Source organism: Scyliorhinus torazame, chromosome 4 (assembly GCF_047496885.1).
Source record: "Scyliorhinus torazame isolate Kashiwa2021f chromosome 4, sScyTor2.1, whole genome shotgun sequence".
NCBI classification, from domain to species: domain Eukaryota; kingdom Metazoa; phylum Chordata; class Chondrichthyes; order Carcharhiniformes; family Scyliorhinidae; genus Scyliorhinus; species Scyliorhinus torazame.
In genome coordinates this window covers 298,220,680-298,243,730 of record NC_092710.1, presented here as the reverse complement: position 1 = coordinate 298,243,730, position 23,051 = coordinate 298,220,680, and the positions used below count along the sequence as shown (strand labels likewise).

Genomic DNA, 23,051 nt, shown 5'->3' with positions numbered 1-23,051 from the left:
GGTATAAAATACAGGTGTGATTAGATTCATATAATTACACACCTGGGGCATCATTCTCCGACCCCCCGCCGGGTCGGAGAATGGCCGTTGGCCGCCGTGAATCCCGCCCCCGCCGACGTCTCCGCTCCCGGAGATTGGGCGGGGGCGGGAATCCGGCCGCGCCGGTTGGCGGGACCCCCCGCTGGATTCTCCGGCCCGGATGGGCCGAAGTCCCGCCCAGAAATTGCCTGTCCCGCTGGCGTAAATCAAACCTGGTATTTACCGGCGGGACCAGGCGGCGTGGGCGGGCTCCGGGGTCCTGGGGGGGGGGGGCGCCGGGCGATCTGACCCCGGGGGATGCCCCCACGGTGGCCTGGCCCGCGATCGGGGCCCACTGATCCGCGGGCGGGCCTGTGCCGTGGGAGCACTCTTTCCCTTCCGCCTCCGCCACGGCCTCCACCATGGCGGAGGCGGAAGAGACTCTCCCCACTGCGCATGCGCGGGAAACTGACAGCGGCCGCTGACGCTCCCACGCAGGGAAACTGACAGCGGCCGCTGACGCTCCCGCGCATGCGCCGCATTTCCGTGCCAGCTGGCGGGGAAACAAACGCCATTTCCGCCAGCTGGCGGGGCGGAAATCCCTCCGGCGTCGGCCTAGCCCCTCAATGTTGGGGCTCGGCCCCCAAAGATGCGGAGCATTCTGCACCTTTGGGCCGGCGCGATGCCCGTCTGATTGGCGCCGGCTTTGGCGCCAGTCGGCGGACATCCCGCCGTTGGGGGAGAATTTCGCCCCTGATCTATGAGCTCTTAAAAGTTATTATCCACATTTTCAAAATCATAGAACTCAAGTCATTGAATGATACAACACAGAAGGATGTTATGCGACCTATCCTGGCTCTGTGAAAGAGTTGTCCAATTAGAGCCATTCCCCTGCTTTTCCTCTATGGCCGTATGATTATTTTATTTTTGAATACATCTCCAATTTCCTTTTGAATTTGCTTCCACTATGCTTTCAGACAGCACATTCCTGATCATAAACAACAAATATAGTCACTATTTAATAGAAGTAACAAAGCATTTTCAACAAAGGAGTTTCTAAGTTTCACATGGCTAATTGCAGGTGACTGAAGATGAATGAAATGCTCGGAACAATATTACGTTCCTTATCTTGTCAGACCATCACCAAGCTGTATGAGATGCTGGTTGTCGTCAAGTTTCATAGAATCTCAACAGTGCAGAAGGAGGCCATTCGGCCCAATGATCTGCACCAACCTTTCGAAAGACCACCCTATCTAGGCCCAATCCCGCACTTTGGGGGCGACTTTCCGAGCCCCGCACCGGGCCGGAGAATCGCCGCAACCGCCCCCCGACGCCAGCGCGCGATTCTCTTGAGGTGCAGAGAATCGGCGCCATTTGCGCTGCCGCGTTTGACGCGACACAGGTGCGGACCGCTGGAATCGGTGGGACTGCCGATTCTCCGGCCCGGATGGGCCAAGCGGCCGCACGGATACGACAGAGCCCCGCTGGCGACGTTCATTCCTGCTCACTGCCGGCGGGAACTCTGCGTGAAGGGTCGAGGGGGGGGCCTGTCGGGCGGGGAAAAGTGATCCTTCACCGGGGGGGGAGGAGGGGGGCGGGGGGGCTCCGATGGGGTCTAGCCCGCGATCGGGGCCCACCGATCAGCGGGCTCGTCTCTCCCTCCCCCGGGCCTACTTTGTTGCACGGCCGAACCCTGAACACCAACGCCATGCTGAAGAAGTACCCCGCGCATGCGCAGGTTGGAGCGGCCCAACTGCGCATGCGCAGGTTGATGTGGCGCCCATTTGGCACCAGGAGAGGAGGCTGGAGCGGCATGAACTGCTCCAGTGCCGTGCTGGCCCCCTGTGGGGGACAGAATCGGTCATACCCGGGCCCGTTTCGCGTCAACTTGGTCACCATTTTGGAGAATCGCCCCTCTTATTCCTGTAACTCAACAACACCTTGGGACACTTAGGGGTGTTATGGGTCAGGGTTTAGAGAACCCCAAAGTGTATCATGGAGTTCACCTGACCCACAACTTTTAATAGATTGTGGTATGTGGAGCACACGGCCCACTCTACAGGTGTGGTACAGCAGAAAATGGTCAAGTATTTGTTAAAGCAAAACAATGTTTATTCTATGAACACAAGTTAACCTTTTTAAAACAAACAGTGAACATCCAAGCAACCAGTAAATCAATTACAACCCCAAAGACTAAAAGCTGTCCTTTTAACATCCAAAAGACTTAACAAACCTTCAAACAGGAGCACATTAGGTTTACATTCAATACTGAGACTTTTTACAATTCTGGGTTCACGAAATGATCCATAGATAGTTTTTGGATGGCAGAGATCAACAGTACAGCTTTTCTTCAGATGCAGCTCACTGAAAAACACAGACACACCCAAGCTTTTCTCAAATTGAAACTAAAAAGCAGAAGTAGAGCTCAGCTCCACCCACACTCTGACATCACTCCAGTAACATGAGCAGCTCCTTTTCTTAAAGGTACATATCTTAAACACCCATTTCTTAAAGGTACTCTCACATGACACCTCTCCCCAAGAAAAACCTCTTCAACTTCAAGATGGTTTCATTTTCCACCTTTGTACTATCCTTTAAGAAATGCACACAATAAATATACTTGTTCACGTGAAGACAAGCATCCAGCAGAGGGCAGTAGAGTGGAGCTGCTGATTGGCTGTTGCGGGGGCAATTTGCATACGTCTGTTGTGCTCACCCTAACTTGAAGGTGGTTTGTGGAGGAGCTGTTGGCAAGTGACACTTAAATGCAAAACACTTCTTCAGTGTTTCCCTCCCTACCCCCTCCTCTAACCAAAAAAAAAACAACTGCTGTAAAGATCAAGAGGAAGGCTCGAGGGCAGGTAGAAGTAGAAAGAAGTTGAACCGTGAAGTCACAGCTTGCAGGTAAGGGATTCGCTGGTGACTGGTAAGTAGGTTTTTTTTCTTTTCTTTTCCCTCAGGCGTTATCGTGTGGGGCGCAGAGGTTGCTGAGTGAGTGCTTGCTGAGAAGGGAAGTGAATAGCAGATGAGCACTTTCTTTCTTTTTCTTTTCTTATCTAGAGGGGATGGCAGGGAAGCTAGTGCAATGTTCCTCCTGCAGAATGTTTGAGGTGAGGGACGCCGTCAGTGTCCCTGCTGATTTCATCTGTGGGAAGTGCACCCATCTCCAGCTCCTCAGAAACCGTGTTAGGGAACTGGAGCTGGAGCTGGATGAACTTCAGATCTTTCGGGAGGCAGAGGTGGTCATAGATAGAAGCTTCAGGGATGTAGTTACTCCAAAGAATAAAGATAGATGGGTGACGGTGAGAAGGCCTGGGAGGAAGCAGTCAGTACAGGGATTCCCTGTGGTCGTTCCCCTTAGTAATAAGTATACCGCTTTGGATACTGTTGGGGGGGGGGGCTTACCAGGGGTAAGCCATGGGGTACAGGTCTCTGGCACCGAGTCTGTCCCTGTTGCTCAGAAGGGAAGTGGGGAGAGGAGTAGAGCATTAGTCATTGGAGACTCCATAGTTTGGGGATAGATAGGAGATTCTGTGGGAACGAGGGAGACTCGGTGTGTTGGTGTGTTGCCTTCCAGGTGCCAGGGTGCGTGATGTCTCGGATCGTGCTTTCGGGATCCTTAAGGGGAAGGGGGAGCAGCCCCAAGTCGTGGTCCACATAGGTACCAACGACATAGGTGGGAAAAGGGAGAGGGATGTAAGGCAGGAATTCAGGGAGCTAAGGTGGAAACTTAGATCCAGAACAAACAGAGTTATTATATCTGGGTTGTTACCTGTGCCACGTAATAACGAGACGAGGAATAGGGAGAGAGAGGAGTTGAACCACATGGCTACAGGGATGGTGCAGGGGGGAGGGTTTCAGATTTCTGGATAATTGGGGCTCATTCTGGGGTCGGTGGGACCTCTACAAACAGGATGGTCTACACCTGGACCAGAGGGGTACCAATATCCTGGGGGGGAATTTGCTACTGCTCTTTGGGTGGATTTCACTAGTTCAGCTGGGGCTTGGGAACCTGAATTGTAGCTCCAGTATACAGGAGGTTGAGAGTAGTGAGGTCATGAGTAAGGTTTCAAAGTTGCAGGAGTGTACCGGCAGGCAGGAAGGTGGTTTAAAGTGTGTCTTCTTCAATGTCAGGAGCATCCGGAATAAGGTGGGTGAACTTGTGGCATGGGTTGGTACCTGGGACTTCGATGTTGTGGCCATTTCGGAGACATGGATAGAGCAGGGACAGGAATGGTTGTTGCAGGTGCCGGGGTTTAGATATTTCAGTAAGCTCAGGAGGAAAGGTGGTAAAAGAGGGGGAGGGGTGGCATTGTTAGTCAAGGACAGTATTACGGTGGCAGAAAGGACGTTTGATGAGGACTCATCTACTGAGGTAGTATGGGCTGAGGTTAGAAACAGGAAAGAAGAGGTCACCCTGTTAGGGGTTTTCTATAGGCCTCCGAAAAGTTCCAGAGATGTAGAGGAAAGGATTGCAAAGATGATTCTGGATAGGAGCGAAAGCAACAGGGTAGTTGTTATGGGGGACTTTAACTTTCCAAATATTGACTGGAAACGCTATAGATCGAGTACTTTAGATTGGTCCGTTTTTGTCCAATGTGTGCAGAAGAGTTTCCTGACACAGTATGTAGATAGGCCAACGAGCGGCGAGGCCATATTGGATTTGGTACTGGGTAATGAACTAGGACAGGTGTTAGATTTGGAGGTAGGTGAGCACTTTGGTGATAGTGACCACAATTCGATTAAGTTTACTTCAGTGATGGAAAGGGATAGGTATATACCGCAGGGCATGAGTTATATCTGGGGGAAAGGCAATTATGATGCGATGAGGCAAGACTTAGGATGCATCGGATGGAGAGGAAAACTGCAGGGGATGGGCACAATGGAAATGTGGAGCTTGTTCAAGGAACAGCTACTGCATGTCCTTGATAAGTGTGTACCTGTCAGGCAGGGAGGAAGTGGTCAAGCAACGGAACCGTGGTTTACTAAAGCAGTCAAAAAACTTGTCAAGAGGAAGAAGGAGGCTTATGTAAAGATGAGACATGAAGGTTCAGTAAGGGCGCTCGAGAGTTACAAGTTAGCTAGGAAGGACCTAAAGAGAGAGCTAAGAAGAGCCAGGAGGGGACATGAGAAGTCTTTGGCAGGTAGGATCAAGGATAACCCTAAAGCTTTCTATAGATATGTCAGGAATAAACGAATGACTAGGGTAAGAGTAGGGCCAGTCAAGGACAGTAGTGGGAAGTTGTGCTTGGAGTCCGAGGAGGTAGGAGAGGTGCTGAATGCATATTTTTCATCAGTATTCACACAGGAAAAAGACAATGTTGTCGAGGAGAATACTGAGATTCAGGCGACTAGACTAGAAGGGCTTGTGGTTCATAAGGAGGAGGTGTTAGCAATTCTGGAAAGTGTGAAAATAGATAAGTCCCCTGGGCCGGATGGGATTTATCCTAGGATTCTCTGGGAAGCTGGGCAGGAGATTGCTGAGCCTTTGGCTTTGATCTTTAAGTCATCTTGGTCTACAGGAATAGTGCCAGAAGACTGCAGGATAGCAAATGTTGTCCCCTTGTTCAAGAAGGGGAGTAGAGGCAAACCCGGTAACTATAGACCAGTGAGCCTTACTTCTGTTGTGGGCAAATCTTGGAAAGGTTTACAAGAGATAGGATGTATATTCATCTGGAAAGGAATACTTTGATTAGAGATAGTCAACACAGTTTTGTGAAGGGTAGGTCGTGCCTCACAAACCTTATTGAGTTCTTTGAGAAGGTGACCAAACAGGTGGATGAGGGTAAAGCAGTTGATGTGGTGTGTATGGATTTCAGTAAAGCGTTTGATAAGGTTCCCCACGTTAGGCTACTACAGAAAATACGTAGGCATGAGATTCAGGGTGATTTAGCAGTTTGCATCAGAAATTGGCTAGCTGGAAGAAGACAAAGGGTGGTGGTTGATGGGAAATGTTCAGACCGGAGTCCAGTTACTAGTGGTGTACCACAAGGATCTGGTTTGGGGCCACTGCTGTTTGTCATTTTTATAAATGACCTGGAGGAGGGCGTAGAAGGATGGGTGAGTAAATTTGCAGATGACACTAAAGTCGGTGGAGTTGTGGACAGTGCGGAAGGATGTTACAAGTTACAGAGGGACATAGATAAGCTGCAGCGCTGGGCTGAGAGGTGGCAAATGGAGTTTAATGCAGAAAAGTGTGAGGTGATTCATTTTGGAAGGAATAACAGGAAGACAGAGTACTGGGCTAATGGTAAGACTCTTGGCAGTGTGGATGAGCAGAGAGATCTTGGTGTCCATGTACATAGATCCCTGAAAGTTGCCACCCAGGTTGAGAGGGTTGTTAAGAAGGCGTACGGTGTGTTAGCTTTTATTGGGAGAGGGATTGAGTTTCGGAGCCATGAGGTCATGTTGCAGCTGTACAAAACTCTGGTGCGGCCGCATTTGGAGTATTGCGTGCAATTCTGGTCGCCGCATTATAGGAAGGATGTGGAAGCATCGGAAAGGGTGCAGAGGAGATTTACCAGAATGTTGCCTGGTATGGAGGGAAGATCTTATGAGGAAAGGCTGAGGGACTTGAGGCTGTTTTTGTCAGAGAGAAGAAGGTTAAGAGGTGATTTAATTGAGGCATACAAGATGATCAGAGGATTGGATAGGGTGGACAGTGAGAGCCTTTTTCCTCGGATGGTGATGTCTAGCACGAGGGGACATAGCTTTAAATTGAGGGGAGATATAGGACAGAAGGCAGAGGTAGGTTCTTTACTCAGAGAGTAGTAAGGGTGTGGAATGCCCTGCCTGCAACAGTAGTGGACTCGCCAACACTAAGAGCATTCAAATGGTCATTGGATAGACGATAAGGGAATAGTGTAGATGGGCTTTAGAGTGGTTTCACATATCGGCGCAACATCGAGGGCCGAAGGGCCTGTACTGCGCTGTAATGTTCTATGTTCTGTGTTCTTGTTCGTTTCAAAAAACAACACACGCAAACAGGTATAATAATATAGTCCATTTTTTCCGTTCTTCTTCCTCCAACTGAAATCCTTCTCGATTAACAGTCTCTTTGAACAAGAAGGTCTCTGCACGATCCGTCCATTTCTCTACGCCTCGGCATTTCTCTTTAAAGTCAGATACATTAGTTCAATTTGATCACAGATTCCTTTGTAATTCTCCAACACAGGAGCATCGGTTATCATAGCTTTCAGGCAGTCAAATACCTGTTGTAAGTCCGCTGTCCATTGAAATTTTCGGTGTTTCTTCAGCAAGTCCATCAGTGGAGCAATCACGCTACAAAACCTTTGCACAAATGTTCGATCAAATCCACTCGTGCCAAGAAATCACAATAATTCCCTTTGTCTTGAGGGTATCGAAAACTCCTCAAGGAAAGTGACTTGGGCTTTTCCAAATTCACTTTTGGCTAGGTTTATCACCAAACCCGTCCCCTGAAGTCGATCGAATAACTTCATCACATGTTTTAAATGTTCATTCCATGTCTGGCTGAAAATCATCAGATTGTTGATGTATACCACACAATTGGGTAATCCTGAAACAACTTTGTTAGTTAACCGTTGAAATGTGGCTGGGGCGTTTTTCATGCCAAATGGCATAACTTTGAATTGGTATTCATAGAACATGCAGTACAGAAGGAGGCCATTCGGCCCATCGAGTCTGCACCGACCCACTAAAGCCCTCACTTCCACCCTATCCCCTTAACCTAATAACTCCTCCTAACATTCTTTGGTCACTAAGGGCAATTTATCATGACCAATCCACCTAACCTGCATGTCTTTGGACTATGGGAGGAAACCGGAGCACCCGGAGGAAACCCACGCAGACACGGGGAGAACGTGCAGACTCCGCACAGACAGTGACTCAAGCCGGGAATCGAACCTGGGACCCTGGAGCTGTGAAGGCACAGTGCAAATCACTTGTGCTACGTGCTGCCCGGTAAGAGAAGATATGCTGCCAAGTTTGTCCTCCTCCTCTTTGAAAGCTAGGCTTTGTTTTGGGTCTTCAGATGACCTACAAGTACATATGACAATATACCATCTGGAGTCACAAAAGCTGAAATCTCCTTCGCCCATTCAGATAAAGGTACCTGCCAGTAACCTTTAAGTAAATCCAATTTGGAAATAAAAGCAGGCTGTTAATTAGGAATGAAATTAAATCAATAGCACTAAATGACATAGGGTCAGATGATGTGGAGTCTGTGTGGGTAGAGTTGAGGAACCACAAAGGCAAAAAAAACATAATGGGAGTTATGTACAGGCCTCCTAACAGTGGTCAGGACCGGGGGCACAAAATGCACCACGAAATAGAAAGTGCATGTCAGAGTGATCATGGGGGACTTCAATATGCAGGTGGACTGGGTAAATAATGCTGCCAGTGGACCCAAGGAAAGGGAATTCATTGAATGTTTACAGGAGGGCTTTTTGGAACAGCTTGTGGTGGAGCCCACGAGGGAACAGGCCATTCTGGACTTAGTGTTATGTAATGAGCCAGACTTGATTAAAGATCTTAAAGTAAGGGAACACTTAGGAGGCAGTGATCATAATATGGTAGAATCCAATCTCCAATTTGAAAGAAAGAAGGTAGAATCAGATGTAAAGGTGTTACAGTTAAATAAAGGTAACTACAGGGGCATGAGGGAGGAACTGACGAAAATCGACTGGGAGCAGAGCCTAGTGGGAAAGACAGTAGAACAGCAATGGCAGGAGTTTCTGGGAGTAATTGAGGACACAGTGCAGAGGTTCATCCCAAAGAAAAGAAAGGTTATCAGAGGGGGGATTAGGCAGCCATGGCTGACAAAGGAAGTTAGGGAATGCATCAAAGCAAAAGAGAAAGCCTATAATGTGGTAAAGAGTAGTGGGAAGTCAGAAGATTGGGAAGGCTACAAAAACAAACAGAGGATAACAAAGAGAGAAATAAGGAAAGAGAGGATCAAATATGAAGGTAGGCTAGCCAGTAACATTAGGAATGATAGTAAAAGTTTCTTTAAATACATTAAAAACAAACGGGAGGCAAAAGTTGACATTGGGCTGCTCCAAAATGACGCTGGTAATTTTGTGATGGGAGACAAGGAAATAGCTGAGGAACTAAATAAGTACTTTGCGTCAGTCTTCACAGTAGAAGACATGAGTAATATCCCACCAATTCCGGAGAGTCAGGGGGCAGAGTTGAATATGGTAGCCATCACAAAGGAGAAAGTGCTAGAGAAACTAAGAGGTCTAAAAATTGATAAATCTCCGGGCCCAGATGGGCTACATCCTAGAGTTCTAAAGGAGATAGCTGAAGAAATAGTGGAGGCGTTAGTTATGATCTTTCAAAAGTCACTGGAGCCCGGGAAAGTCCCAGAGGATTGGAAAATCGCTGTTATAACCCCCCTGTTCAAGAAGGGAACAAGGAGAAAGATGGAAAATTATAGGCCAATTAGCCTAACCTCGGTTGTTGGCAAGATTCTAGAATCCATTGTTAAGGATGAGATTTCTAAATTCTTGGAAGTGCAGGGTCAGATTAGGACAAGTTAGCATGGATTTAGTAAGGGGGGGTTGTGCCTGACAAACCTGTTAGAGTTCTTTGAAGAGATAACAAATAGGTTAGACCAAGGAGAGCCAATGGATGTTATCTATCTTGACTTCCAAAAGGCCTTTGATAAGGTGCCTCACGGGAGACTGCTGAGTAAAATAAGGGCCCATGGTATTCGAGGCAAGGTACTAACATGGATTGACGATTGGCTGTCAGGCAGAAGGCAGAGAGTTGGGATGAAAGGTTATTTTTCGGAATGGCAACCGGTGACGAGTGGTGTCCCGCAGGGTTCAGTGTTGGGGCCACAGCTGTTCTCTTTATATATTAACGATCTAGATGACGGGACTGGGGGCATTCTGGCTAAGGTTGCCGATGATACAAAGATAGGTGGAGGGGCAGGTAGTATGGAGGAGGTGGGGAGGCTGCAGAAAGATTTAGACAGTTTAGGAGAGTGGTCCAAGAAATGGCTGATGAAATTCAACGTGGGCAAGTGCGAGGTCTTGCACTTTGGAAAAAAGAATAGAGGCATGGACTATTTTCTAAACGGTGACAAAATTCATAATGCTGAAGTGCAAAGGGACTTGGGAGTCCTAGTGCAGGATTCTCTAAAGGTAAACTTGCAGGTTGAGTCCGTAATTAAGAAAGCAAATGCAATGTTGTCATTCATCTCAAGAGGCTTGGAATATAAAAGCAGGGATGTACTTCTGAAGCTTTATAAAGCATTAGTTAGGCCCCATTTAGAATACTGTGAGCAATTTTGGGCCCCACACCTCAGGAAGGACATACTGGCACTGGAGCGGGTCCAGCGGAGATTCACACGGATGATCCCAGGAATGGTAGGCCTAACATACGATGAACGTCTGAGGATCCTGGGATTATATTCATTGGAGTTTAGGAGGTTGAGGGGAGATCTAATAGAAACTCACAAGATAATGAATGGCTTAGATAGGGTGGATGTAGGGAAGTTGTTTCCATTAGCAGGGGAGACTAGGACCCGGGGGCACAGCCTTAGAATAAAAGGGAGTCACTTTAGAACAGAGATGAGGAGAAATTTCTTCAGCCAGAGAGTGGTGGGTCTGTGGAATTCATTGCCACAGAGGGTGGTGGAGGCCGGGACGTTGAGTGTCTTTAAGACAGAAGTTGATAAATTCTTGCTTTCTCGAGGAATTAAGGGCTATGGAGAGAGAGAGCGGGTAAATGGAGTTGAAATCAGCCATGATTGAATGGCGGAGTGGACTCGATGGGCCGAATGGCCTTACTTCCGCTCCTATGTCTTATGGTCTTATGGTCCCACTTTCTCAATGCAATCCTCCAAATGTGGGATAGGATAAGAGTCTGTTCTTGTAACTGCATTAACCTTTCTATAGTTCACACACAACCGTTGGGTACCGTCTAGTTTAGGCACCATCACTACGGGTGAGCTCCATTGGCTGAAACCCACTTCCATTATGCCATTTTTAAGCATACTCTCAATCTCTTTGTTAACCTGTGCCAATTTTAAAGGGTTAAATCTATATGGATGTTGTTTGATCGGAACAGCATTTCCCACATCTACATCATGTATAGCCATTTTAGTACTTCCCAATTTATCTCCACAAACTTGCCCACGTGAGATCAGTAACTCTTTCAGATCAGTCCGTTTTTCCTCTGGAAGGTAACACAACAATTTATACCAATTTTTAAGAACATCCTCGTTTTCCAATTTAATTTGAGGTATGACAAATTCACAGCCATCTGGATTTGGTTCATCACTTTGAGTTAGAACCATTAAAACCTCCTTTTTCTCTCCTTCCCTTTCAAAGTACCTTTTAAGCATATTCACATGACACACTCGGTGAGTCTTCCTTCTATCTGGTGTTTTTACCACACAATTCACCTCACTTAATTTCCTTTCAATTTGATAAGGTCCACTAAACCTAGCTGTTAAAGGTTCACCTACCACTGGTAACAATACTAAAACTTTATCTCCAATGGCAAAACTACGAACTTTGGATTTCTTGTCCGCGACCCGTTTCATCACATTTTGTGCAACTTTCAAATGTTGTCTAGCCAATTCACCTGCTCTATTTAATCATTCCCTAAAATTCGACACGTAATCCAAGAATGTAATTTCCGATTTCTCACCCACCAATTTTTCCTTAATCAATTTAAGTAGTCCTCTTACCTCATGACCAAAAATTAGTTCGAAATGACTAAATTTGGTTGACTCATTAGGTGCATCCTTCATTGCAAACAGTATGACTGGAATTCCTTTATCCCAATCCTATGGATAATCTTGACAATAAGCCCTCAACATTGTCTTTAATGTCTGATGCAATCTTTCTAACGCTCCCTGCGATTCTGGATGGTACGCAGTTGATTTAAATTGTTTTATTCCTAAGCTATCCATAACTTCTTTGAATAACTTGGAGGTAAAATTTAATCCTTGATCCGATTGTATTTCTGTGGGTAGTCCATACCTAGTAAAGAATTTAAGTAACTCCTCCACAATCTTTTTAGCTGTAATATTACGTACTGGAATGGCCTCTGGAAACCTAGTAGACACATCCATTATAGTCAAAAGATATTGATTCCCACTTTTCGTTTTAGGAAGCGGTCATACGCAATTAATTAGGACATTTGTAAAAGGTTCCTCAAATGCTGGAATGGGTATAAGGCCGCTGGTTTTATCACTGCTTGAGGTTTCCCTATCCCTTGACATGTGTGACATGATTGACAAAATTTAACTACATCTTTATGTAGTCCAGGCCAATAAAAATGTTTCTGGATTTTAGCTTGAGTTTTCCTTATCCCCAAATGACCTCCCACTGGTACCTCATTTGCAACTCGCAACACCTCCTTTCGATACCCTACCGGCAATACCACTTGATGAACTTCTGCCCACTTTTCATCCACCTGCATATGTAAAGTCTCCATTTTCTCATCAAGACATCACTTTTACGGTAATAACACTCTGGTATACACTCAGATTCCTCTTCCGTGTATGCTTTCTGATACATCCATTTTATTTCTACATCTTTCTGTTGTAACTGCCAATTTTCCTGAACTAAAAATAACAACCTCATCCTACACCTGTTCTTGTTCTTTTTCAACCATCTGATCAAAAATCGTTTCTGATAATTGCACTTCAACTTCATCTTCACTCTTTGATTTCTCCTCTTGTCATAACCTGTGACTTTGAGACCTTGTTACTACACAATCCGGAAAAATCCCAGTATATTCGTCCTTCAACACTTCAGTTGTCTGATTTTCCACTGGCTTATCAACCACAGTCGGCATCACTCCCACTTGCGATCCAGCTATATCATTACCCAAGATAAACTGTATTCCTGGACAAGATAGTTTCTCTATTACTCCTACTGCCACTTCACCACTCTTCACTGGACTTTCCAACCTTACCTTATATAATGGAACGCTACTCCTCTCACTCTGAATTCCACATATTATCACCTTTTCTGGCAACATTCTTCCGAAACTACATAACCCCTCATCTCTGATCATTAAAGATTGACTAGCTCCCGTATCTCTTAAAATTGTGACTTCTGTCCTGCTCCTCTTGGTACACGAGTAAACTTTACCCCCACAAGTAAATTCTTTAAAGAGATCTGGCACCTTCGTATCAATCTCCTCTTGAACAGGCTGTACAACCTTTTGCACCTCCTTCACTTCCCTTGGGCTTTCCTTTACCACTCTAACAAACCCCACTATTTTATCCTGTTTTACCACATCAGCCTTCCCAGTTCTTTTCTTCAACCACCAACACTGTGACTTTTCATGGCCTAATTTATTACAGTGAAAACATTTGAAACTTTTCATTTCTTTTCCACCCTCCTGGATTTCCTTTTTAATCTGAGGTACACTCTCCTTATTATCTCCCATCAGATCACCTTTACCACTTGAGTATTTCTCATGTTCCCAATTTCTATCCGTCACAAGCTGAAACTGATGTCGGAAACCAAGCTTTGATTTATGAACTAATTCATAATCATCTGCCATTTCTGCTGCTAACCTCACAGTTTTAACCCTCTTTTCTTCCACGAGTTCTCACTACATCAGGAATTGAAATTTTAAACTCCTCGAAAAGTATAATTTCTCTGAGAGCTTCATACGTTTGGTCTATTTTCAAAGCCCTTATCCACATATCAAAATTACCCTGTTTCAGCCTTTTAAACTCCAAGTATGTTTGACCAAATTCTTTCCTTAAATTTCTAAACCCTTGTCTGTAGGCTTCATGCACTAGTTCATATGCACCCAAGATGGATTTTTTCACCTCCTCATCCATCCCAGATACCTCCTCCGGTAGTGACACAAACACTTCACTAGCCCTACCTACCAGCTTTGTTTGAATCAGTAATACCCACATGTCCTGTGGCCATTTCATTTATTTAGCTACCTTCTGAAATGAAATGAAAAAGGCTTCTACCTCCTTCTCATCAAACCTTGTCAATGCTTGTACATATTTAAATAGATCCCCACCAAGCCTTCGACTTTGATGCTCTTTCTCACTATCCTCATCACTATCATCCAACTGTACGTTTCCCTTTATGTCTGCAATTTTAACTGACTGTTATGTTTCATAGCCATTTTCTGAAGTTCAAACTCTCTCCCTTTTTCCCTTTCCTCTCTATCTCTTTCTTTTTGTTCTGCTGGGGCTATTCTTTCTTTGTTTCTTTCTTCTCTCTCTTTTTCTTTTTCCGCGATCTGTATCTCCCTCTCTCTTTCTTTTTCTCTCATTGCATATTCAAGCTGCTTTAATTTTTTTTCATGTTCAAGTTGCTTAATCTGCAACTTGGTCTTTGCTATTTCTAATGAGTCAGACTGTATCTCAGGCAACTTTAAATGCTTAGCCACCGCCATAATTACCTCATCTTTTCGCATTTTGTCAGGTAATATTAACTGCAATGTTTCTGCCAAATCTAAAAGTCTGTCTTTAGTCTCTGTCCGTAAGGTACTGCGTGTGACCGTCTCCACCCCCAAAAACATCTGAGCCTCTGAAAGAGCCATTGTCCACAACACACTCCCAACTTAAATTAAAATACCACACCCTGAAAAGCAACCACAATATGCTCACCCCTCACTGTCTTTAAGTTCACTAAGCCAATCCAATAGATAGACTTTTATCATGGATGAGCCCCCAATTGTTATGGGTCAGGGTTTAGAGAACCCCAAAGTGTATCATGGGAGTTCACCTGACACACAACTTTTAATAGATTGTGATATGGGGAGCACACAGCCCACTCTACAGGTATGGTACAGCAGAAAATGGACAAGCATTTTTTAAAGCAAAAGAATGTTTATTCTATGAATGCAAATTAACCTTTTTAAAACAAACAGTGAACAGCTAAGCAACCAGTAAATCAAATACAACCCCAAAGACTACAACACTAAGTAACCGTGTAAGCTGTCCTTTTAACATCCAAAAGACTTAACAAACCTTCAAACAGGAGCACATTAGGTTTACATTTACAATTTTGGGTTCACCAAATGACCCATAGATAGTCTTTGGATGGCAGAGATCAACAGTACAGCTCTACTTCAGATGCAGCTCACTGAAAAACACAGACACACCCAAGCTTTTCTCAAACTGAAACTGATGAGCAGAAGTAGAGCTCAGCTCCACCCACACTCTGACATCACTCCAGGAACATGAGCAGCTCCATTTCTTAAAGGTACATTTCTTAAACACCCACTTCTTAAAGGTACTCTCACATGACAGGGGCAATTCAGTATGGCCAATCCACCTAGTCTTTTTTTTATTCGTTCATGGGATGTGGGCATTGCTGGCTGGGTCAGCATTTATTGCCCTGAGGATATTTAAGAATCAACCACATTTCTGTGGGTCTGGCGTCACATGTAGGCCAGACCAGATAAGGACAGCAGATTTCCTGAAGAACATTAGTGAACCAGATGGGTGTTTATGACAATCGACAATGATTTCATGGTCAACTTTAGACTTTTAATTCCAGATTTCTATTGAATTCAAATTTCACAATCTGCCATGGGGGGGATTCGAACCAGGGTCCCCAGAGCATGACTCCGGGTCTCTGAATTACTAGTCCAGCGACAATATCACTAGTCCACCTAACCTGTACATCTTTGGGCTGTGGGAGGAAATGGGAACACCCGGAGGAAGCCCACGCAGACACGGGGAGAATGTGCAGACTCCATGCAGACAGTAACCTGAGGTTTCCTGCCTAATTTACACAGATTGTGCTCTGCCTACCCGCCATCTCTCACCTGCTCCGAGGTAGCACATGATCTTTGGAGCTGTTTCTGCTTTACAATTTGTCGCCAGCAGCTCAGGGTTCTCAGCTGACAAATCAACCTCTCCAGTTTACTGTTCTCTTCCCGTAAGGACTGCAGCTGATCTTTCTGGGAAAACAAAGGGAAAGGATTTGTCTTGCACACATCAAAATATTCCATTGTTCACTCTGTTCCCCAGGGAGGAGCCCAGTCCCTCTTGCTGCTCCCCCAACATGTGCCATTTCGGCAACGTCACAGAGACAACATTTTACACTCACCACATCACAGCAACCGTTCTCCTCTGATTTTAACACATGACTCATAATTGTCACATGCATCTTCAATATTCCATAATGTTAGAATGGAGCCAATCAGAATGAACTCTGTCTGTTCACTTCTGTAGTGAAAGAACCAAACTGGTGGCCTATTAAATGAATGCACTCAAGTTGGCAAAATGCAAATGTTTGCACATATTTTCCTCTTAGAGCCACCTTGCTATGCTGCTGTAATGCATGCATGAGCGCACCCATGTTTCAGCCTCTTGAAGGATGCCATGGCCACTGAACTGCATTGTGTGGCAGTTGCGTGAGGAAGTGTGCTTGTGTAGTGCGACGCACATTCCAGTGGCCACATGGTCCCTAGGCTACTTCATCTTCCAAGGATGAGTTCATCGTTAAGGTTGAAGATGACATATGCTTCCTCAGTGGTCATTGTGAGATTTCTGATCTGTCATGGCATGTTGAAGATGACAATGAAGGTGTTTCAGTGTCTGCTGCATCAAAGGAGCTCACTCTCTATGAAAAAAACAGCGCTCAACTTTCTTTACCTTATCCTTCCTAGAATCTTGTAGCTAAGAGGTTGTCATCGGAACATCTTCTGCATTGGGCTGATGCAGTAGCATCCTCATCTGGCGCGTTTGAATCCCTGACCTCTTCGGGTTCATCCTTTACAATGTCCTGTTCATCTGAGGAGACATTTGGCTCCTCCATGTCTCCCTCTGGCAAAACATTCCTCATTTGCTGCACTAGGTTGTGCTGAGCACAACAAACAACAATGATGCAGGTCACCTTATGTAATGAGTATTGGAGAGCCTTGCCTGATCGTCCAAACATCTGAAATGCATCTGTAAGAGGCCAATTGTCTGGTCTACTAAAGACATTGTGGCTGAATGTGTAGCATTGTAACTCTCCTCAGATGTACTTTCTGTGCAAAATAAAGGAAAGCCAAGGGCTAGAGACTGCACAGCTGCCTTGTATGTGGATTGCGATCACTTTATGGGATCGTTCATGTAGCCAATCACAGATACAAGGAGAAGTGGAGAATGTGGGCTGCACTGAGGAGCCAACCCTGTAAGTGCAAAGCTCCTTTGAATATTTCTGGTAGCTCAGGGTGACTCTAAACATACAGGTTGTGTGAGCTCTCTGTGTACCCAGCTCAACACTAGTTCTGCTTTCTGTGATCACAAATTAGCTGGCTGTTTAGAGAGTGATAACTGTTTCTATTAGTGACTCTCGGGCTGCTGCCAGGGAGCTCTCAAAGCCACATGTGTGCAGTCGTTGGCGCCCTACAATGCGGAAAGCCTGAGATTGCAGCGAGTCCCACAGCTCTGGCAGCTTGTCTTGTTTCATCCAAGGGGAACTGCATGTAATGGTGAGCTTTACTGAAAATTGCATCTGGCACTTCCCATAATGCATTTGTGAGTCACCGAGTGTTAGATTCCACAGTGATCTTCAGTGGAGCCCTGGAAGGATCCGCAGGCAAAAATGTTCAGGGTGGCAGTAAACTTCAAACCAACTAGCATTCGATGCAATCCACGTTTGTATGGGGTAAAATCTTCACGAAGAATGTGGCAAATATGAGCCACTACATTCCAGATAAGTGAAGATGTCTGTGTCACTGTCTTTCGCTCATCTTCATTTCTCATCTGTAGACCCTTGGTCACACCAACTTTGGAATTTGTGGAATTGGCACCTCATTGTCAACATCTGGGTTTTTCTGGGCCCCGCCTGGCTCTTATTCCTCAGGGAGAAGGTCTTCCCTGACCTGTGCCAATTGATGAAGGGTTCTACTTCTCCTCATTCTCACCAAAGCTATCAAGAAGACAGAATGTTTTCATCCAAAACATTTTTTGCTGCGTTTGCATAGCAGAAATTACCATTGGTTGTTGGGCCCTGCATCTATTCCAACAGCCTGTGTAAGGATCAGATGCCAATTTAGACCATATGCACCACATCTCCCAAATGTAATGGATTATCACCTGAATCCACACTATAGAAAGGGAGCCAAGCTCATTTATTGTGTTAAACCCCTGGGTCCAGCACTCAGCTGAGCAATGCTCTGCATGGTTTGGCAGGACAGTTATAGGATGCCCCTTCAATCGACCAGGAGTTTCTGTGCTGAACTCCTCCCACACGCTCCAAGACCCCACCCCAACGGACTTTTTCTGGCTTGTTTTACGAAATGCGCCATTGCAAGATAAGTTCAAAAATAGTGCTGTTGAACTTCATCTGGGAGACTAGCTTTTAACCTTCCCCTCTCACCCACTGCCTTCCTTCAAACCTCCTCCATACTCACCGCCTTCTAATCCCCCTTCCCCTTATCGCTATTCTGCCTCCTCCTGTTACTGTAGACCGCATCATTGCGTATGTTGACATTCCTGTCTTCCCTTTGAACCCTTGAATATATATATTTTTAATATTTATAAATTTAGAGTACCCAATTATTTTTTTTTCCAATTAAGGGGCAATTTAGTGTGGCCAATCCTCCTAACCTGCACATCTTTGGGTTGTGGGGATGAAACCCACGCAGACATGGGGAGAATGTGCAACCTCCACACGGACAGTGACCCAGGGCCGGGATTCGAACCCGGGTCCTCAGTGCCACAGTCCCAGTGCTAACCACTGTGCCACATGCCGATCTGAACCCTTGAATATTGATGTCTCTATGATCTTTATCGAACTGACCCTCCTTGAGGCCACATGCACTATGTCTCTCCAGCATGCCCCCCAAGGGACCATCCAGCACTGCCCCATGACTTTTCAGTTGCCAACTTAAGGATTCAGTTGCCTACTCTGGCCATGACTTTGCCCTCTGCCTCACAGTATCATGCCTCCAATCCCCAGGATGAAATTCCTGAGGTGCCCTGCACAGTATGCTGTGTATGACCATTACTGCCCAGAAAGGCCATCCTCATCCAAGATCAGGATCAAACAGACCATGCATGCCATTCCTCAACAAGTTAGCCTTTTAATGAGCATTCATGAGATACAAATGAATGCAAATGTAGCTCCCAACAGCTCAGTGGGAAACTTGAGCCGCTTTTAACCCACCATCAATATCGGGTGAACAAAATTCCAAATACATTTCCTATTGGTGGGAAACCGATTTTTTCCATCAAACCAAATTTAGTGCCCTCATCTGCCATGATTCTCGCTGCTGTTGGGAGTGGAAAGTTCCCTCAAATATCTTTTAATCGAAGATGGCTTTTTGGGATTGTAGGGAAGAGAAGGCTTTGCAACATAACCACAAGAGAATAAAATGGATTCCCCGAGTAGGGGCTACCTGAAATCTCATCCTTCAATCTGGTCTATTGCATTTGCTACTCCCAATGCGGTCTACTCTACACTGGAGAGACTAAACGCAGACTGTGTGACCGCTTTGCAGAACACCTTTGGTCCGTCTGCAAGCAGGACCCAGACTTTCCTGTCGCTCACCGTCCTGCTCTCCCATTCACATGTCTGTCCTTGGCCTGCGGCAATGTTCTAGAGAAGCCAGTGCAAATTGGAGGAACAGTACCTCATCTTCCGATTGGGCACATTACAGCCTTTTGGACTTAATATTGAGTTCAGCAACTTTACACTGTGAACTCTCTCCTTCACCTTCACTCCATTTTTATTTCTATCAATATATTTTCATTTCTTCCAGCAATCTGTTATTCCTCCACTATTGTCTCTAACCCCCCCCCCCCAAACCAGGTCCTTTGTTCCCTGTTCCTAGTTGTCCTTTAACACACTGTTTACCTCTGTTCTGCCAGCCAGTAACATAACGTGATCTCTTAATGTGCCACTACCAGCACCCTTCTTAGTCATTATCACCGCCATTTACATTCCCTTCGCCCATGACATCTTTGTTAATCTCCACCTATCGCTGGTCCTCTATCCAGCCCCACTGCCCCCCTTTCCCCAAACAGGGTTAATTTGATCCTATTTCCAGTTCCCTCCAGCTTTGGCAAAGAGTCACCCAGACACGAAACGTTAGCTCTCTTATCTCTCCACCGATGCTGTCAGACCTGCTGAGATTTTTATTTTTCCAATTAAGGGGCAATTTAGCGTGGCCAAACCACCTACCCTGCACATCTTTGGATTGTGGGGGTGAAACCCACATAGACAGGGGAAAAATGTGCAAACTCCACACGGACGGTGACCCTGAGCCGGGATCGAACCTGGGACCTCGACGCCGTGAGGCAGCAGTGCTAACCACTGCGCCACCGGGGCCCCCAAACCTGCTGAGTTTTGCTCTTTTAGTTTTAGATTCCAGCATCCGCAGTAATTTGTTTTTATCCCTGAATATCTTTCTCAACTGAGAGTGTGCTCCTGCAAGGCTGAGCAATAGTGAGGTTTATATAATTTGCTCCCTCAAAAGGAAAATACAAAATTAAATAACCAATCAGATTGATGAAGTATCCACCTGCCAAGGGTACTATTTACCTTTATTAACTTTATATGTGCACAGGAATGCAATGGGAAGCGTCATTTAACTTTCTTGGATAATGAGTGACCTTTATTGCTGTAGAAATGATCCAATTAAAGTTTTTGCTATTTGCAATCAAAGTGTAGATTAGCTAATATGGCAAGACATGAATAAAGCTAAAGTGTGTACTTAAAAATGACACTGCCAAGTCAGAGAGTGAGATCAAAGTCCTGTGTTAGAAATGTAGTTTCCAGAAACGTTAAGGTTCATGCACAAAATAGTTCCAAAGGAAATGTGTGAAAGTGTTAAAAATGCCAAACCCTAAAATGTCTTGCTAAATTTTCAAGTCAACTGGTCTGATTTTGGTGCAATTTATTAGCTGAAACATAGAACATAAAAAAGTTGATAAATACTAATCTTTAAATGATTAATTTATTAAACCTATAACGGACCTGGTGTTATGTTTAATATAATCATTGGCCACAAAGTTATTATTTAAAAGCAATGAGCTAAATCAGGTTAACCAAATAGGGCAGCACGGTAGCGCAGTGGGTAGCACTGTTGCTTCACAGCTCCAGGGTCCCAGGTTCGATTCCCGGCTTCAGCCACTGTCTGCGTGGAGTCTGCACGCTCTCCCCATGTCTGTGTGGGTTTCCTCCGGGTGCTCTGGGTGTTTCCCCCCATAAGACCCGAAAGATGTGCTGTTAGGTAATTTGGACTTTTTGAATTCTCCCTCTGTGTACCCAAACAGGTGCCGGAATGTGGCAACTAGGGGCTTTTCACAGTAACTTCATTGCAGTGTTAATGTGAGCCTACTTTTGACAATAATAAAGGTTATATAGATTATATATTATTATAGGTTTGCAAAATACCCCATTCTTTCAAGCAAGTGATTTTTCAAAACCTGGAGGATCTGAACCTGGGCAGCACAGTAGCATTGTGGATAGCACAATTGCTTCACAGCTCCAGGGTCCCAGGTTCGATTCTGGCTTGGGTCACTGTCTGTGCGGAGTCTGCACGTCCTCCCCGTGTGTGCGTGGGTTTCCTCCGGGTGCTCCGGTTTCCTCTCACAGTCCAAAGATGTGCAGGTTAGGTGGATTGGCTGTGATAAATTGCCCTTAGTGTCCAAAATTGCCCTTAGTGTTGGGTGGGGTTACTGGGTTATGGGGCTAGGGTGGCGGTGTTGACCTTGGGTAGGGTGCTCTTTCCAAGAGCCGGTGCAGACTCGATGGGCTGAATGGCCTCCTCCTGCACTGTAAATTCTATGAAATTCTATGAAAAATCTCTTTCAAAGTTTAGTTTTTTTGATAAACAATAACATTAGTAAATAGTTTGAATACTTTGGAAACAATTCTTCAGGAATTTAACAAAAAGATATTTTGGCCTCTGAAAACAAAATCTACAAGTGAGGACTATGTGATTATGTGGACAATAATGAAGAAAAGCCTACTCAGTCACCATGGGTTTTGTGCACGAGTAAAAGGCTACCAGGGGCTGGTTTAGCTTACTTGCAAAACAGCCAAGTTCATGATGCAGAGTGGGTACAATTCCTGCAACGGCTGAGGTTATTCATGAAAGCTCAACCTTGCCCGAGGTTAATGATCACCAGGTTAAATCACCACCAGTCAGCTCTCCCCCTCAAAGGGGAAAGCAGCCTATGGTCATCTGGGACTTTGGCGACTTTACCTTACCTCCTACAAGGCTAACTCACAGAGAAAAATGATGTGTTAGGCAGGTTGGTTCGATGTTGACGGCACTCGATGCAGGGAAGTTAGAAACAGACGTCTAACACAGGAGAAGATCCAACACTGTTTTATTCAACTAGATGAACTGCTGTACATATTCAGCTGTTGGTCGACACTATACTGATCTGACTAGTGACCTTGTAGTAGCCTGACCAGGCTTACTGGCATGGTGTTTGTACTTGCTAGCTCGTGGACTCTGTTTCAGTAGCTGGGTCCCGAGAGAGCGGGAAACCTAGTGCCCTCTGGCTTTATAGTGGTAGAGTCCTGTCCGGTGATTGGCTGTGCTGTATGCTTACTGGTCATCCTATGTGTCAATCACTGCCTGTCTGCATCTCATTATATACATGAGTGGATATTATGACAAAAGATACGTACAAGTGTACACAATTACTGTTTGAATGTTTCCTTGGTTTGAATATTTTTGAATTTATTTCTATTTCTTCTCTTAGATTCTCGTAACCTTATGACAGGAGCTCAGATTCAAAGCAACAGAAATGGAACAAAACCACTGTCGGTATTTTCACAAGTTTTCAGCCAGTTGAAGGTCAGGGGTCGGAGTAATCTCTGGACCGAGAAACACTTCAAAGAGCTTTTCCTCTGATAAAAGTGGAGAGTTAACATCCTTGCTTACCTGTGCCAGGTTCTCTCTTAAAGTGTCATCTTTCTTTGTAGAGCCGATCTTCCTCTTGAGGGCAATCATGTTTTCCACACCTTTTTTCCTCACTTCACTGATCAGTTCACAGACCGTTTTGTTCATGCTGATGTGGTATTCATCCAGCTTTCCCTGTTGTGAACGTGCCGAGAGTGGCAATGACATTAACAGTATAAACATTTAAC

The 23,051-nt window shown here is 45.3% G+C and overlaps 1 protein-coding gene across 1 annotated transcript in view; it reads right to left on the bottom strand.

Moving 5' to 3' along the window:
- Positions 1 to 23,051, bottom strand: part of LOC140411021 (uncharacterized) — a 399,297-nt gene that overhangs the window by 77,385 nt on the left and 298,861 nt on the right. The window contains exons 41-42 of the mRNA XM_072499979.1: positions 22,846 to 22,998; positions 15,775 to 15,909 (exon numbers count right to left, since the gene is read on the bottom strand). Coding sequence (XP_072356080.1) covers positions 15,775 to 15,909; positions 22,846 to 22,998 — 288 coding nt within the window. The remainder of the gene's footprint in view (positions 1 to 15,774; positions 15,910 to 22,845; positions 22,999 to 23,051) is intronic.